The sequence below is a fragment of the Macrotis lagotis genome, chromosome 6 (genome assembly GCF_037893015.1).
Source record: "Macrotis lagotis isolate mMagLag1 chromosome 6, bilby.v1.9.chrom.fasta, whole genome shotgun sequence".
Lineage (NCBI taxonomy): Eukaryota > Metazoa > Chordata > Mammalia > Peramelemorphia > Peramelidae > Macrotis > Macrotis lagotis.
In genome coordinates, this window is record NC_133663.1 from 226,271,506 (window position 1) to 226,289,160 (window position 17,655).

General features: G+C 36.0%; 1 protein-coding gene across 7 annotated transcripts in view; it reads left to right on the forward strand.

The window, feature by feature from the left end:
* The window catches only part of ASB11 (ankyrin repeat and SOCS box containing 11), a 138,844-nt gene that overhangs the window by 16,463 nt on the left and 104,726 nt on the right, over positions 1–17,655 (forward strand). For all 7 annotated transcript variants that reach the window (XR_012469612.1, XR_012469611.1, XR_012469613.1 and 4 more), the window contains exon 2: positions 7,631–7,710. Coding sequence is in view for 2 of the 7 variants with exons in the window: in XM_074192409.1 (XP_074048510.1) it covers positions 7,631–7,710 (80 nt within the window). In the remaining 5 variants the exon portion in view is untranslated. The remainder of the gene's footprint in view (positions 1–7,630; positions 7,711–17,655) is intronic.

Below are 17,655 nucleotides of genomic sequence, written 5' to 3' on the forward strand. Positions count from 1 at the left end.
CACAAGTGAAGTCTACCAAACATTTAAGGAACAATTGGTTCCAATTCTATATAAATTCTTTGGAAAAATAGGGAAAGATGGAACTCTGCCTAACTCTTTCTATGAAACCAATATGGTGCTGTCACCTAAACCAGGAAGAGTTAAAACAGAGAAAGAAAATTATAGACCTATTTCTCTGATGAATATAGATGCAAAAATCCTAAATAAAATCTTAGCAAAACGATTACAACAAGTCATCACTAGGATAAATACATTATGATGAAGTAGGATTTATTCCAGAAATGCAGGGTTGGTTCAATATTAGGAAAACTGTTAGTATATACAATTATATCAACAACAAATCTATCAGAAATCATATGATCATATCAATAGATGCTGAAACAGCTTTTTGACAAAATACAGCATCCATTCCTATTAAAAATACTAGAGAGTGTAGGAAGAAATGCTCTGTTCCTTAAAATAATTAGCAGTATCTATTTGAAACCATCAACAAGCCTTATATTCAATGGGGAGAGGCTAGAGGCATTCCCAATAAGATCAGGGGTGAAACAAGGGTGCCCATTATCACCACTACTATTCAATACTGTATTAGAAATGTTAGCATCAGCAATTAGAGAAGAAAAAGAAATTGAAGGAATTAGAATTGGGAAGGAAGAGACAAAAACGCTCACTCTTTGCAGATGACATGATGGTCTACCTAGAGAATCCCAAGAAATCATCCAAAAAACTACTGGAAACAATTAGCAATTTTAGCAAACTTGCAGGTTATAAAATAAACCCTCATAAATCCTCAACTTTTCTTTATATGTCTAGCAAGATACAGCAGGAAGTGCTAGAGAAATCCCATTCGAAGTAACCTCAGACAATATAAAATACTTGGGAGTCTATTTAACAAGGAAAACAATTATAAAACACTTCTTATACAAATTAAATCAGATTTAAATAACTGGTCAAATATCAACTGCTCATGGATAGGTAGAGTTAATATAATCAAAATGACATTTCTACCAAAACTAAACTATCTGTTTAGTGCCCTACCATTCAAAATTCCAAAAAATTACTTTAATGAGTTAGAAAAAATTGTAAGTAAATTCATATGGAGAAATAAGTCAAGAATTGCCAGGAGCTTAATGAAAAAAAGTGTAAAGGAAGGTGGCTTAGCCCTACCTGATCTAAAATTATATTATAAAGCATCAGTCATCAAAACTGTTTGGTATTGGCTAAGAAATAGAGTGGTGGACCTGTGGAATAGACTAGGTGTAAAAACAGGAGATGATTACAGTAAATCTGCTGTTTGATAAACCCAAAGAGTCCAGCCACTGGGATAAAAACTCCCACTTTGATAAAAACTGCTGGGATAATTGGAAGTTAGTATGGAAGAAACTTAGATTAGACCAACACCTAACACCCTTTACCAAGATAAGATCCAAATGGTTACAGGTCTTAGACATAAAAAACAATACTATAAGCAAATTACAAGATCAAGGATTAGTTTTCCTGTCAGATCTATGGAAAGGGGAACAGTTTATGACTAAGGAAGAGTTGGAGAACATCACCAAAAACCAATTAGATGACTTCAATTACATTAAATTTAAAAGCTTTTGCACAGATAAAACCACTGTAACCAAGATCAAAAGAAATGTAGTAAATTGGGAAACAATCTTTACAACTAATGATTCTGACAAAGGACTCATTTCCAAAATATACAGAGAACTGAGTCATATTTTTAAAACAAAAAGCCATTCCCCATTTGACAAATGGCCAAAGGATATGCAAAGGCAATTTACAGATGAGGAGATCAAAGCAATCCATAGCCATATGAAAAATTGCTCTAAATCATTAATTATTAGATAAATGCAAATTAAAGCTTCTCTGAGGTACCACCGCATACCTCTCAGATTGGCCAATATGACCAGAAAGGATAATAATCATTGTTGGAAGGGTTGTGGGAAATCTGGGACACTACTACACTGTTGGTGGAGGTGTGAACTCATCCAACCTTTCTGGAGAGCTATTTGGAACTAAGCCCAAAGGGCAACAAAAATGAGCATACCCTTTGACCCAGCAATACCACTGCTGGGTCCATACTCTGAAGAGATGAGGAAAAAGGGTAAAAACATTACTTGCACAAAAATATTTATAGCAGCCCTGTTTGTGGTGGCAAAGAATTGGAAATCAAGTAAATGTCCTTCAATTGGGGAATGGTTTAGCAAACTGTGGTATATGTATGTCATGGAATACTATTGTTCTATAAGAAACCAGGAGGGAAGGGATTTCAGGGAAGCCTGGAGGGATTTGCATGAACTGATGCTGAGTGAAATGAGCAGAACCAGAAAAACACTGTACACCTTAACAGCAACATGGGGGTGATGTTCCACCTTGAAGGACTTGCTCATTCCATCAGTGCAACAATCAGGAACAATTTTGGGCTGTCTGCAAAAGGGAGTGCCAGCTGTATCCAGATAAGGAGCTGTGGAGTTTGAACAAAGTTCAAGTACTATTCCCTTTAATTTAGAAAAAAAACAGATATCTTTTTGTCTGATCTTGTCACCTCTTAGACTTCTCTTCTCTTCTTTAAGGTTATGATTTGTCTCTCATCACACCCAATTTGGATCAAGGTACAACATGGAAACAAAGCAAAGACTGACAGAGTGCTTTCTAGGGGGGGGGAGCAAGATAGAGGAGTAACTTGTAAAACTCAAATAATATCTTTAATAAAAATTTAAAAAAAGAACCATTATTAAGGTTCTAAGCTTTTTTATATAAAATACCTTCTTCTTCAGTTGGAACCTTCATTAGTGGTCTCTCTACCCACCACTAACCCTTTCTTTCCCTCTTTGTAAATCCTTCCCTTTTAATGAGGTCAGTGAACTTAAATGAAGTACCTTGCTCCCTGGCAAGGACTGGGCAATCCCTGCCCTAACCTGTAAGGATTAAGTCTGAGCTACTGTACCTTCTCCCATCCCACCTTGTAAGTATTACTTAAAGACTCAAAGTTGACCCCTCAGGACATTCCCAGTCATATGACATGTGCAGTCTGTGTTACCTGTTTCTTAATCTCTCCTTAGCAACACCCTGAATCCTCCCTTATTCCTTTCCCAGAATGTACCCTATATAACCTTGGCCATATCTCCTGATGACTGCTGATTCAGCCTGGTTATCCTGCTGGTGGCTGTTGTTACCTGTGCAGTTGCAATGCCCTTGCAACTATCCTTAATTTCCCTTGGAAACAAGCTCAAGTAACTGCTCAATTTCCTTGTTGCTTTAATATTCATAGTAATGCATAAATTTCTTTTGTCTAAATTCTTTTGGGTCAGAGTTGATCTTTTAAGTGAATTTTCACCTTTGCTTTAACCCCTGAAACATTTAGCTAAAAATATTTTCCAGCAATACCTTTGTCCCCTTACTTACCTTCTATAGGCTCTCTTCTTTCTCAGAGACTAAAGGAGTTAAATTTCCCTTTATTGTTAATCTTTAACTTAATTGGGGTATATCTCTTCTATCTCTAACTCCCCTCACCCTTTTTAATGCTCCCTTCCATTAATAACCTAGCTTTACAAAAAAAAAAAAACACCCTGATTCACCCATAGGTAGAGTGTTTTGAGTCCATGGGTTTTTAGCCCTGTTTCTCCACCATCAGTACTATTTTACTTTTGATTTCATTCTTGTCACTTTGTCTGCCTTTAGAAAGAAATCTATGTAGTCTTGCTGTTATTATTTTGTTGTTCCTGGTTATTGCATCTATCCTTCCTGTGTTTCTATTGTGTGAGGTATGTAAGAAGCAAATAATTTCTTCACATGTCTTTTAAAAATTGAATATTCCTCCTTTTTCATTAATAATTAAGCTCAGATTTACAGGTTAAGTCACCTTTGATTGTATCTTGAGCCCTTTTGTTCTTTTGGACATGTTATTTAATTTTTCCTATGGTTTATGATGAATGCAGAATAATCTTGTATTATTCAAATTCACTTTACTTTTTGACTGAAGGTCTTTTGTAGAATTTGCTATTTATCAGTGGAATCATTAAATTTAACCCTTATATGTCTTTGAATTTGTGGTACCTCTAGAGGTGATTTCTGTATTCTTCCAAGTGGTATTTTGTTTTCTGAGTCCAAAACTTCTAGGCAATTTTCTCATATTATTTCTTGTTTTATGGTACATACTTTTCTTTTTGTTTCTATGGGGTTTTTTTGACTTGTGTTCTTCTGTAATCCTTAAGTTGTATCCATGCATTCTGTCTTCAAAATCATTGTTTATATGAAGATCATCCTTTTTAAAAAATATATTTTATTGCTTTTTGTTTCTATTTTTCCAAAATTATCCTTCACTTCCACTTTTTTTACATCCTGAGTCATTTTTTCTCTCTTTTGTTGTTTTGATGTGGCTTATCACCTTGAATTCATTTTTTTTATTCTACCTGCTAATTCTGCTTTCAAATTCTTTTTTTCTCTTTTAAACCATTCAGGAGCATCCTAAAGAGATTCTCTTTTCTCAGTATTCTCTGCTGTATCAGGTGTTATTTTATTTTGTCTTGCAATAATTTTTATAAAGAATTCTATATTCTTGTACCTGATCTAGAGTCCACATTTCCTTTGCTATTAGTATATCCCCTGTTGGTTTATCTTTTATGCTTATTGTCTTTAATTCAGTTTCCTTCCTCCTGAGATCTTTGGTAATTTCAATTCCCATCCTCCCCTCCTCATTTTACTCTACTGTTCACTTTCTGCCTCCTTCCCTTTTGTTGACAGTTTCCTTAGTAACTGGATCTTAAAAGTGTCTGTTTTTTATTTTAGTCATTCACTGTTCAGTAGCTTAAATTTCTGCCCAAAGTTACTTCTTGGGGGCCACAACTGGCCCCAGGTAGATGCTAGGTAGACTCTCCCTCAGACTTAGTGAAGTTTTACACTGGGCTATATCCCTATGTGTTTTGCCCTCATTACTTTTGTTCCTCTCTTTTCTGGCTAAAACTCTGTGAATTACTAGTCTTTGCTGTTATATTTCTCCTTGTTCTCTCAGCCTGATCAAATGTCTGCCATTTGGATCTTTTATTACTGGGAGAAGGGAGATTGAGCTTAGAATGTGGAGTTAAGTTCTGTTGCAAAAGAATGGGTCATCTTGTTCAATCTTGCTGTTGGGAGCATGTTGGGAAAAGGAAGGAAGTCCTTGGTGAGTATGGCAGGGGTTAGGATTATTGGGTTTTTCTGGTATTAGTTCATTAAGGTTTTGCCTCATTTGGATTCTTGGTGTCGTAGACCATGATGAGAGTTAAGATTGCTTTATTATTGGTGTTTAATTCCTATTTGTACATATCGTAGAGGTTGTCAGGATCAGAGAAAATATCTAGTTCCGTAGCTTATTGTTCACATTTCCAGACCTCTGATTTCATTGCTGTAAAGAATCTCTGGTGAAAAATTTCTAATAGTCAACAGGTCAATAACTATTTACTAAGCATAAACACCATGTGCTAGGATCAGTATTAGGTTCCAGGGATATGGAGAAAGGCAAAAAAAAAATCCACCCTTTCCTCAAAGAGCTCAACTTCTAACAGAAGAATTCACTTACCCAGGCAGTATGGCCTCTTCTGCAATTTATACTCTTATACACTTGATTATGGCTCTGTGATTGTTAAGCAGTTTAATTGGAGCTCTGAGAGTTTTAAGTGATTTGTACAGGTTCACTCAAGACATCTCTGAGAAAGGATATGAATATAAGTCTTGCTGAATCAGGACCATTTATCTATTCTGTATACTCTATTCCTGTTTAAATGCCAAGATTATTTATTTCAAAATCAAGGATTTGGATCATGGCATTATATGGAAGGGACTTTAGTTATTATTTTATCTAATCCAATAATTTTATGTATAAGAAAACAGATTCAGAAAAGCTTTTTCCAACATGACATGAGTTGCAAGTAGTAGAAATGGATTTAAACCTAAGTCCTTTGATTACAAATTCAATATTCCTTTCATAAACTGAATAACATTTTCCTCTGTGACATGAATTGCTAAGTGAAACAGAGATGTTGGCTTCTCATTTGGCTATTTAAACAGGCTAGCTTGTTTTCTGAGAGAGACTTAGGCAGGGCAGACATTGAGCAATTAGACATGTCAAACTGCTCTACCAGCTTTCCACAGTAATTGTAGCATTTGCTGTGTCTTAGTGACATTGCTAAAAATCTGGTAAGATTAGACCCAAGAGAAAGTAGGAATGTAAGCATCAAATAATGTAAAAGCTGGACACCATTAATGAGAACATGTAGCTTCTTTGTATGTTAGTCATGCTTTACTGAGATGAAAGAGAGGATTAGGAACTTGTAATTTGAATTTTTCCTTTCAGAAACAAAGAAAATAAACTGTCATAGGTGTATATATTTGTTCTTTCAAGTACATTTTTTCTAATTTGAGCCTTACAAACAACTTTGTGAATTATTATCATTTCCCCTTTATAGATAAACAGAGGTTCTGAATTTTGCTAAATGTAGCATAATTGGTAAGTGTCTAAGGAAGTATTTGAACCCTGCAGACTTGGCATCTAACACATTCTACAGTATCATGTTTCACTAAATATTAGTTTATCATGTAAAATTAATTAAATAATGAATGTTGGATGATAAGTAAAATGGCATAGGTGTGTATAATAGCTTATTTATAATACATATAGCATTTACAAAGCAATTAACATAATAATCTCGGTTGACTCATCACACCCCTATAAATTATACTAATTTACTCATTTCACATATAAGGAAATGAGGCTGAAAGATGTTCAATGACTTGTCCAGAGTTATAGAATCAGCAAATAATTTGAGGCAGGATTTGGCCCTGTGGCTTTCTGACTTTCCATCTAGAACTCTAGTCCCTGTACCCCTTAAATGATATGGTAAGCACTTGAATATTTATTCACTCACTGATGGAAGTCATGTGAAGGGAAATAGTATATTTTTGCAACTTTTCTACTGGGAATCTTACTTATCTCCATTTTATACATAGGTGAAACCAAGCACAATGAAATCACGTAGGAAAAAGACTGAACAAAAACAATTCTAGTCACTTTTCTTCCTCAACATTGTAAAAATAATGAAGATTTCCATTTTGTATTTTATTATAACAATAGAGTCTCCTGAGTGACTAAACCTATATCACCTAGTCAAATCTCCTTAGGCCAAATGAAATAAGGTTACACCAGGCAATAAAAACCAAAATAAATATGCTGGTTAAATTTTTTGGTAGGTAGAAGAAAGCATGGAGTGGCAAGAAAGATAGGTATAATAATATGTTGAGGTGAATTACTCCCTATTTAAGCCATATTTGGAGCTGTGTTCAAGTACTAAACATCATATAATGATGACACAAAGTTTGCCCTCCCCCTCCAATTCTCCTATCTCAGTTGTGATGAGAATGATAAAATGCAATTTTGAAATGGATCAGCTGATTGGCTATGCACTAGCAATGCCAACCTTTAATGAACTCTATTGAAATTCTCTTGGTAGGGTTAGGGTTTCATTTTTAGAACAAACTGTAGAGTGGGTGTCTTTGTATTCTGCTCTCCAAAATATCCTCTCCCATCAAGTTGGCAGGGCAAATAATTCATAAGAGCATCATTTTATTCAGCTTTAATTTTGTATTTCAGATTGCTGGGCTGATCGATCCCCACTTCATGAAGCTGCATCTCAAGGGCGTCTCCTTGCTCTCCGTACTTTAATTGCACAAGTAAGTAATAGGAGGATTGTCCCAAAAGCGTTTTTAGTGTTTATATTGTTAGGGAACCTTGCCCTTCATTACCTTTGGTAATGTCATGTAGACCAGCATTTCCTAAATTACATTCTGAGGTTCCCAGGTGTTCTGAACATTATGAATAGTCTATGAAAAATATGTATGTAAGTGACTAATACTTTCCCCTTGAATATGAATTTTTAATTAATTAATTATTAAGCAAATATGAAATTATATATTTATAACAAAATACATAATTTATATACTGAAAAATAAAAAGACATAAGTTACTCTATTTTCTAACATAATTTCTCTGATCTACAATGTGCCCAATACCGCATTTGGTACTAGGGATGAAGACAAAAGTGGGGCAATTTCTGACCTCAAGGAACAACTGACTAGATGACATGTGTAAATAGATACACATACACACACAGACACACAGACACACACAGGAGAAGGTTAAAGAAAAGAGTTGAAATCCAAGGAAAGCACCTTTAGAGTACACCTCCAGTTAAGGGAAATGACATGAATTTATGATTAGCAAAAAAAAAGACCTAGAAAGAAGTCAGTTGGGTAGGAGAAATTAGAATACAGTGGCACTAAAGAGGGGAGGATCAGAGATGGGGTGTATCCAGGATGAAAGGGTGTCAGTGTCAAATACAAATGAGAGGTAAAGGATGAAGACTAAGAAAAGATCATTAGATATGGCACTCGAGAAAACACTGGTAACTTGGGAGAGAGAATTTTAGTTGAGTTATGAGGTTGGAAGCCATACCATAGAGCATCTAGTAAAGCAAGAGAGGAGAGAAAAAAAATTTTTAAAAAAAGGAAACAAGTATAATCAGCTATTTCAAGGAGTCTGAGTGAGAAAGGGAGGATAGACCTTTAGCTATTGGGAATGTTAGGATCTAGTATGGGCTTTTAAAAATAAGAGACTCTCATGTTTGTAGGCAGCAGAGAAGGAACCAGTAGCTAGGAGGATAATGAAGACTACAAGAAAGAATGGATTATAGTGAGAATAATCTTTTGGAGAAGACCATAGGAACCTAAATCATTATATTTAAAGAGTAAAACTTGTAACTAGATTAGATTAGACATTTATTAGATAATTTATTAGCTAATTCTTCTACTAATAAAAAATATAATATTCTTTTGCTTTTCCCCCCTCTTCTGCCTCCCTCCCTCCTACTCTTCCTCTATTTCTTCCTTACCTACTTCCCTATATTTATTGAATTCCCATTTCCCAAATTGAATGTGCAAAGTACGTGTGTGCATGTATGTATATGTGTGTATCTGCATCAGTGGTGGACCATACAGATAGCTCTTTAGGAACTAGAAGGTAATATTTCTCAGATCTTGTTTCATCCTATTCAATATGCTCTGCTAACTAAAGAAGAAATCAATTTATTTCAACAAGAATTTGTTGAGTACCTTACTATATGCAAGGCATTGTGGGTGATAAAAAGAAAAATAAATTAAGATATATAGAATATGAACTTCTTAAAGGCAAGTCTGTTGCCTGTAACATTAACAAATGCCTATTAAATTGAAATGAATTGGAAAACTGAAAAACTTTAACAGAATTTCTGGCATATAGGAGATGTTTGATAAATTCTCATCGATGACTCAACTACCTCTCTTCCATAAGTAGTGTAATATATAATAAATCTTTGCAGTGTAGTACATAATAAATCTTCCCAATAGGAGAGTTAGAATGAAGGTTGATTTAGCATGAAGAGACAAACATAAGGTTAACTTCCTTTGGGTAAGCTCCAAGTTCCCTCTAAAGTACATTGGTGTTTAAAATTGGGAAATGCTGTTTACTTATATTCTACCCCTGAATGGCTCCAGTTTCCATCATATGTAGCAAAATGGAGTACTACATATAAGCAAACAAATTCTTATCTCATTACCTCCTGTTTGACTTTTACAGTACATTAAAATTAAATGTAGGGGCAGCTAGGTGGCACAGTAGATAGAGAACCTGGGCCTGGAGTCAGGAAGACTCAACTTCCTGAGTTCAAATCTGACCTCAAGCAGTTATTAACTGTGTGACCCTGAGCAAGCCATTTAACCCTATTTCTCTCAGTTTCCTCATCTAGAGCTGGAGAAGAAACCCCAAATAGAATCAGAAGAGTTGAATCCAACTGAAAGACTCAACTAAAAAAAAATTAAGCATATTACTTTACCAAAATTAAGATCTTTCAAGAGTTGTTCTTGTTAACATTTACTGTAGAGTGTTAAACTTACTACTTGAAAGCTCAAGATCTGCAACCCAATATATAGAAAACAGAAAAGCAAGTTGACATTTAGGTAATCTTTTCTCTTTGCAAAAGGTTTAATAAATGTATGAAAAATTATAGACAGAAGACACTGTGCTTGATTTGGAATTTAAATGTGAATTGAAGGGATGATTCATTATATATCCCATGTTACTATCCTAGGCTTTCTCTCCTGCCCTGCTAATGGTAGCGTCATTTAAAAATAAAACAAATAGCAACAAAAATGTGCATACCTTTTGAACCAGCCATACCACTGCTGAGTCTATACCCTGAAGATGTGATGAAAAAGGGTAAAAACATCACTTGTACAAAAATATTTATAGCAGCCCTGTTTGTGGTAGCAAAAAACTGGAAATTAAGTGAATGTCTTTCAATTGGGGAATGGCTTAACAAACTGTGGTATATGTATGTCATGGAACACTATTGTTCTATTAGAAACCAGGAGGGATGGGATTTCAGGGAAACCTGGAAAGATTTGCATGAACTGATGCTGAGTGAGATGAGCAGAAACAGAAAAATTGTACACCCTAACAGCAACATGGGGGTGTTGATCAACCTTGATGAAATTCCTCATTCCATCAGCGCAACAATCAGGGACAATTTTGGGCTATCTGCAATGGGGAATACCATCTCTATCCAGATAAAGAATTATGGACTTTGAACAAAGACCAAAGACTATTACTGTCAAATTAGGGGGAAAAAGTTATATTATTTTATAATTTTGCTATCTCATACTTTATTTTTCTTCCTTAAGGATATGATTTCTCTGTCATCACATTCAACTGAGATCAATGTATAACATGGAAACAATGTAAAGACTAACAGAATGCCTTCTGTGGGGGTGGGGGGTGGGAAGCAAGAATGGGGGAAAATAGTAAAACTCAAAATAAATAAAATATTTCTTAAAAAAATAAATTGAGGATGATAATGTAATCTGCCTTCTCAGGGTTTTTGTGAGAATAAAATTAGATAATATTTGTGATAAAAACAAATAAAACAAATAACAGTTATTAAATCTTTATTTTGTGCCAAGTACTGTGATAAGCACTATGTATTAAGTTTTTAGTGTTTATGTTGCCTTCATTTCTTCCTCTCATATGTGAGCTGTTTTTGTTCCTAAAAGGAATTACTGAAAAAAAACCTCCCATATTTTCAGTTGTCTTCATTTAATACATTTTTTTCAATGATTCACTTCTCCCTTCCTGCACTTACTGTTCTTACTATTTTGATGAATGATTGAGGGAAACTGTTTAAGGTCAGATTCATTTTATCCACAACATTGTTTACTTTATCCCAAGTCTCCCCTCTTTTCCTCTTCTGCTTTACTACTTATGAAGTCAGAAAATGATCTGATTGATTACATTACCAGTAGCTTCCATCATTAATTATTGGCCTATTTAATATTTAGAAGCCATAATATGGTGGAAAGAGCACTTGATTGGGATCATAAATATTTGGAATTGAAAGATGATAATTTAATCTCATTTAGGGATGAAGAAACTAAGGTCTTCAGAGCCTTGTGTTTTGCCTTGTGACATAATGAATTCTGGGATTTTTTATGTGACATGATAAAAATCCCAACCTTTCTGGGCTGCAGTTTCTTAATCTGTATAATGAGGAGATCTGACTAGGTGGAGTTTTAAGGGTTTTTTTTCCAGTTCCAAAATTCTATGATTCTAAGATTCCAAGAATTTTCACCAACTCCAGGATTTTCCATAACACACTGCTGCCATCTTGTGAGCAGGTTGGTTTTAAGCATTCAGGTTTGAAAAATACAAGACATATTTAAGAAAAGGAAAAAATAAAACTTTTCTATATTACATAAAATGATTAATTTGAAACTTTGTTCTAAACTTGGTTGTTCTGAAGATTAGAGTGGGGTAGGACAATACATAAGAGGCCCAGCAACAGAGTGGGAGCAGCCCTAGATATATAGGTATTTGACATCCATATGTCCAGCATTAATAAAAAAGTAGGGGTACAGGAAAGGAAGTATGGCACAGATATTGAGAACTTCATGATCTCTGAGGTTCAAAGACTTAGTGAAGTCTTACTATATTTGGAATAACAATTCTTATTTCCCCAGTATCTTTAAGTTAAAAATCTTATGAAGTAGATAGTCTAAGATAGTGGTGTGATTTCACCATGGTCAAACTTTTCCTTTACACTATACATCTCAAACTCCATAAGTTTCCAGTGATCCCTTAATTACCAAATATGATAGTCTGGTCTCTTTTCAGTCCTATCCATCTCAACCTGTCTGCTGCATTTATTATTGCTATCTAAGTTCTACTGGATATACTGTTTTCTGGTTTTCTTCATACCCCTCTCTCCTGGTATACTTTTAATCTCAGTTTCTTTTTCTGCATCTTCATCTCCATCTCTATCATGCCTCCTATATGTGTGCATTCCCTAAAACCCTACACTGGATTCTCCATTTTTTCTTCTAAAGATCTCATTTCATTCATAAAGGCATTTTAACCTTTTTAAAAAAATGAATTGCTAAATATCTTTCAGGGAATCTAGTTGAATTTGTGTCCAAGCTTGATTAGGAGGTAGCTAGGTGGCACAATGGGTAAAGTAGTGAGCCCCAGAGGCAAGAAGATTGAGTTAAAATTTAGCCTCGGGAGGATAGTGCCAAGATGATGGCATGAAGGCAGGATTTCCCAGAAATTCACTTCCCAAACTCCAAAAACCTTAAAATTATGACTCTAACTAAATTTTAGAGAGAGAGAACCTACAGAAAGACCCAGTAAAACAATTCCCCAGTCCATTGTAATTTGGAAGATTTGTGGGAAGGCTCTGTCTCCTTGAGGTTGGAAGTGGCAGCAGTGCACCAGGATAATTAAAACGAACTCCATATAGGAACAGCCAGCAGGGAGCCTGGGTTCAAGGCAGTAAACAGTATCCAGACTTCCCAACTCAGGGATCACCAAGCCCAACTTGGAAGATCAGTGGGTATATTCTGCTAGAGTGAGCACAGAACCCAGACCAGTGTAGCTCTACCCCAGAAAATGAAAGCAGACCTGCAGAGCCACCCAGTAGGGAGCAGCTGCTCCCTAGAAAACTCAGCCCATGGAAGGTAAGGGGGTAGGGCGAGACTGTCAAGGTCTCTCTGCTATCCCTGGGACAGGGATGGTGCTTTGTTTACATTCAGGCCCTGGTCAGAATCTTGGGCCCCCTGTTATCATAGAGCAGGGACCCTCTTCATAGCTCTAGGGCAGAGGGGAGTGCTTAGAGTCATCCACAGACCAGAATACAGGTGGAGAGCAATGTCTCATAAGACCTCAAAGGGCCTGAGGTCCTGGCAGGGTTGTCCCAATAACACTCAAAAGCTTGAGAAGCAACTAGAAACCAAGGTACATGCTGGGGAAATGTGTAAGCAGAAATAAAAGAACCAGGCCATAGATAATTACTTTGGTCCAGGGAGGAACAAAACACATTCAGAAGATGACAAAGGCCAAGTTCTGTATCCAAGGCCTCCAAGAAAAATAAGAATTGGTCTCAGGCTATTGAAGAGCTCAAAAAAGATTTTGAAAATTAAGTAAGGGAAGGTAGAGGAAAAATTAGGGAAGAGAAATGAGAGTGATGTGGGAAAATCATGAAAACCAAGTCAGCAGTTTGGTCAAGGAGATACAAAAATACTGAAGAAAATACAAAAAAACACCCTAAAAGTTTAGTCAAATGGAAAAAGCAGTCCAAAAAGTTACAGAGAAGAATGCCTTAAAAAAATAGAATTGGCCAGATGGAAAGGGATATAAGAAAGCTCTCTGAACAAAATAACTCCTTCAAATGTAGAATAGCTAAGGGAAGCTGATGACTTGGTGAGAAATCAAGAGATAGTAAGAAAAAAAACAAAAAAAATGAAAAAACTAGAAGAAAATATGAATTATCTCTTTGGAAAAACAACTGAAATGGAGAACAGATCCAAGAGAGACAATCTAAAAATTATTGGGCTACCCAAAAATTCATGACCAGGAAAAGAGCCTTGACTACATTTTTAAAGAATTTCAACAGGAAAATCATCCCAATATCCTAGAAACAGAGGGTAAAAGAGAAATTGAAAGAGAGCCCCAAATGATAACTCTTAGAAATATTATAACCAAATTCCAGAACTTTCGAATCAAAGAGAAACTTATAAGCAGCCAGAAAGAAACAATTCTAATATTGAGGAGTTACAGTCAGGATGTGTCTGCATTAAGGGTTTAGATACGATGGGATATGATGTTCCAGGAAAGCAAAAAAACTTGGTTTACAACTGGTAATCAACCACCCAGCAAAATTGAACATATACTTCCACAGGGAAAGCTGGACCTTCAATGAAATAGGGAACTTTCAAACTTTCCTGTTGAAATGACCAGAGCTGATCATAAAATTTGATCTTCAAGTATAGGACTCAGGTCATAGAGAGGGTGGACAGGAAGGCCAAATTATGAGGGATTTAATGATATTGAACTTCTTGCATTCCTGCATGGGAAGATGCTATTCATATGAACCATTTCAATTAATAGAGCAATTAAAAGGAGCATATTTAGACAAGGCACAGGAGAGATCTGAATATGAAGGTATAATACATTATATTTTTTTTAGGTTTTTTGCAAGGCAAATGGGATTAAGTGACTTGCCCAAGGCCACACAGCTAGGTAATTATTAAGCATCTGAGGCCGGATTTGAACTCAGGGACTCCTGACTTCAGGGCTGGTGCCACCTAACCACACAGTGTAATACATTATAAAGATGGAGTCAATAGATGAAAAAGGAATGCACTGGGAGAAAGGGGGGAAAAAGAGGTAAAATGGGCTAAGATATTTCACCTAAAAGAGTCAAGAAAAGCTTTTGCAATAGAGTGGAAGGAGGGACGTCAAAGGGGAATGAGTGAGCCTTCATTCTCATTGGAAATGGCTCAGTGAGGAAACAACATGCACACTTAATAGGGTATAGAAATCTATCTTACCCTAAAGGAAAAAGGAGAGGAAGGGGAGGGGAAAAGGGGGATGGGAGAGGGTTGTGGGTGATAGAAAAGAGAGAAGATCATGGGAGAGGGTAGTCAAATACAACACACATTTTTTTGTTTTTTTTCCAGAGTGGTAGGGCTGGGTGATCTGCCTGGAACCATGTAGCTGGATGGGGGCAGGATTTTGGCTTGGGTCCTCCAGGCCCCAGGGCTAGTGCTCTGTCCTCTGCACCATTTGACTGCCCCCATAGCACACTCTTGAGGCAGGAGAAAGAGAAAGGAGAGAGAGAATAAAATAAATGGGAGCAAGGAAGAATAGATGGAGGGAAATATAACAAGTAATAACAACTTTGGGGAAAAAATACAGAAGTACCTCCTTTGATGGACTTGTGATAAAGAAAGCAATCCATCCCAGAGACAGAACTGATGATATCTGAACACAGACTGAAGTACATTTTTTTCTTTTACTCTTACTTTATTTTTTGCGAGGTTTTTCTATTTTTGTTTGGGGAAGGAGGATTATGTTTACTCTTACAATGACTATTTTAGTAATGTGTAAATAAATAAACTAAAACAGAAAACAATTTAGCCTCAGAAACTTACTGTGTGGAAAGTCACTTCAATTTTATCTACCTCAGTTTCTTCAACTGTAAAATGGATATAATAACAGTATTTACATTAGAGAATTGTTTTGTTTTGAGGATCAAATGAAATATTTTTAAAATGATTAACAAAATCCCTGCTACATAGAAAGTGCCTAATAAATTATTTCCCTCTCTCCTCCCTTCACATTTTGCTTGTAGATATTTTGGTATCATTATTTTCTTCTGGGTTTGCGTCTTGTGCATCCCTGTCAACATAATCTCTATCATAGCATTCTTTTTTTTATTTGCTTATTTTTTCAGTCTACTATCTGAATCTGGACTTGACAGTAGGTCAGACTATGCATACCTCTGAATGGAAGGTCTGGACTAGTCCTGTTAATGCCTTCTTAGGGTATTGAGTCTCTAGGGACAGTCTGGCTGGGAGCCTGCAAGCTTCAGAGCTCCCAGCATAGTCTGATCCAGGGAAAAGTGAGATCATTGCCCTAATGATCTGGACTCAATAAGTTCCTGATCAGTGTTTGGATCTGAGCATTAGCATTAAGGAAGGTCTGCTGGTTCAGAGTACAATATTACTAATTCTCCTTTCGTCTAGAATTACTGTCCTGGTAATTCCTCTGAAGGCTTTAGTTGGGTTAGAAGCTAAACCTGAGACTCTGCTCTGCTCCTGGAGAGGGGGTGAGGTAAAAGAGTGTCTCCACCACACTAATGCTCCATGTTTCTGATCTTGCTTGCCTCTTGTGAAGACTATCTAGAACCTGTGGCTATTCCTTATACTAAAAAGGCAACCTAGGCACATAACTTCTCTTCAATTTGCCTTAGATCTGTGACCTGGATAATAAATGATAAAGTTGAAAGATAACACCCATTTGCGCATGGATCTGGGTCTTCATGCACTATTGTGCTCTGTGACTGTTCTTGGGCAGACCCAATCTCCTATGTCCACAGACCCCCCCCATTACTTGACTTGGAGTGGGGGGGGGAAGATATGACTTCCTGTGCTTAGATGTTCCTATCAAGATATGATCTGGTTCATTTTTCTAGATGTTTTTCTTTGAATGCTATTTTACTTTTTTCAATTACATGCAAAAGTAGTTTTCAACATTCATCTTTTTGTAAGTTTTTGGTTCCACATTTTTCTACTTCCCTCTCTTCCCTTAACCCTCTCATATGATGAGTAATCTAATATAGGTTACACATGTACAATAATGTTTAACATATTTCCCTGCTAGTCATATTGTGAAAGAAGAATCAGAACTAAAGGGAAAAATGAGAAAAAAAACAAGTTTTAAAAAATGAAAATAGTATGCTTTGGACTGCATTCAGATTCTCTAGTTTTTCTCTGATTGTGGACATTATTTTTCATCATAGGTTCTAGATCTGTCTGAAAGATTTGTGTGTGTGTGTGTGTGTGTGTGTGTGTGTGTGTGTGTGTGTAAACCTAAATACAGGGCCCATCTCTTCTCAACTGGGTTAATACATCAGATTATTGATCTAGATTATTAATCTTCCTGACTTAAATTTTTCCCATATTTTGTAGTCCATCCTCCATACCACTATCAAAATAATTTTTGTTAAGCCTAGATTTGACCCTTCTCAATCAATTCCAGGAGCTTCTTACTGTCCTTTGGCTAAAAATTAATTACACTATTTAACTTTTAAAGCCCTATATAACATATTTTCCAGTCTTATTGCACAATACTCCTCCCCTCCTTACTGCGCCCCCCCAACTCCAAGCAAACTGGTCTTCACTCTTTTCCTCACTCGTTATACTCTGTCTTCCATCTCTACCATGCCTGGAAAGTACTCTCTCCTTACACCTTATAAAATAGATCTCATTATTTTAGATGCAGCTAAAGCACTATCTCCTGCCTGAAACTTTTCCTGATCCTCCAATCTGCTTCCCAAATTACCTTGTATTTCATTAGCTATATATTTGTGTGTATGTATATTAACTTTTTTCTTTATTATACATATAGATTAATAGATAGATAGAAATAGAGCTAGAGCTAGAGATAGAGATAGAGATAGAGCTAGAGCTAGAGCTAGACATAGACATAGACATAGACATAGACATAGATATAGACAAAGACATAGAGAT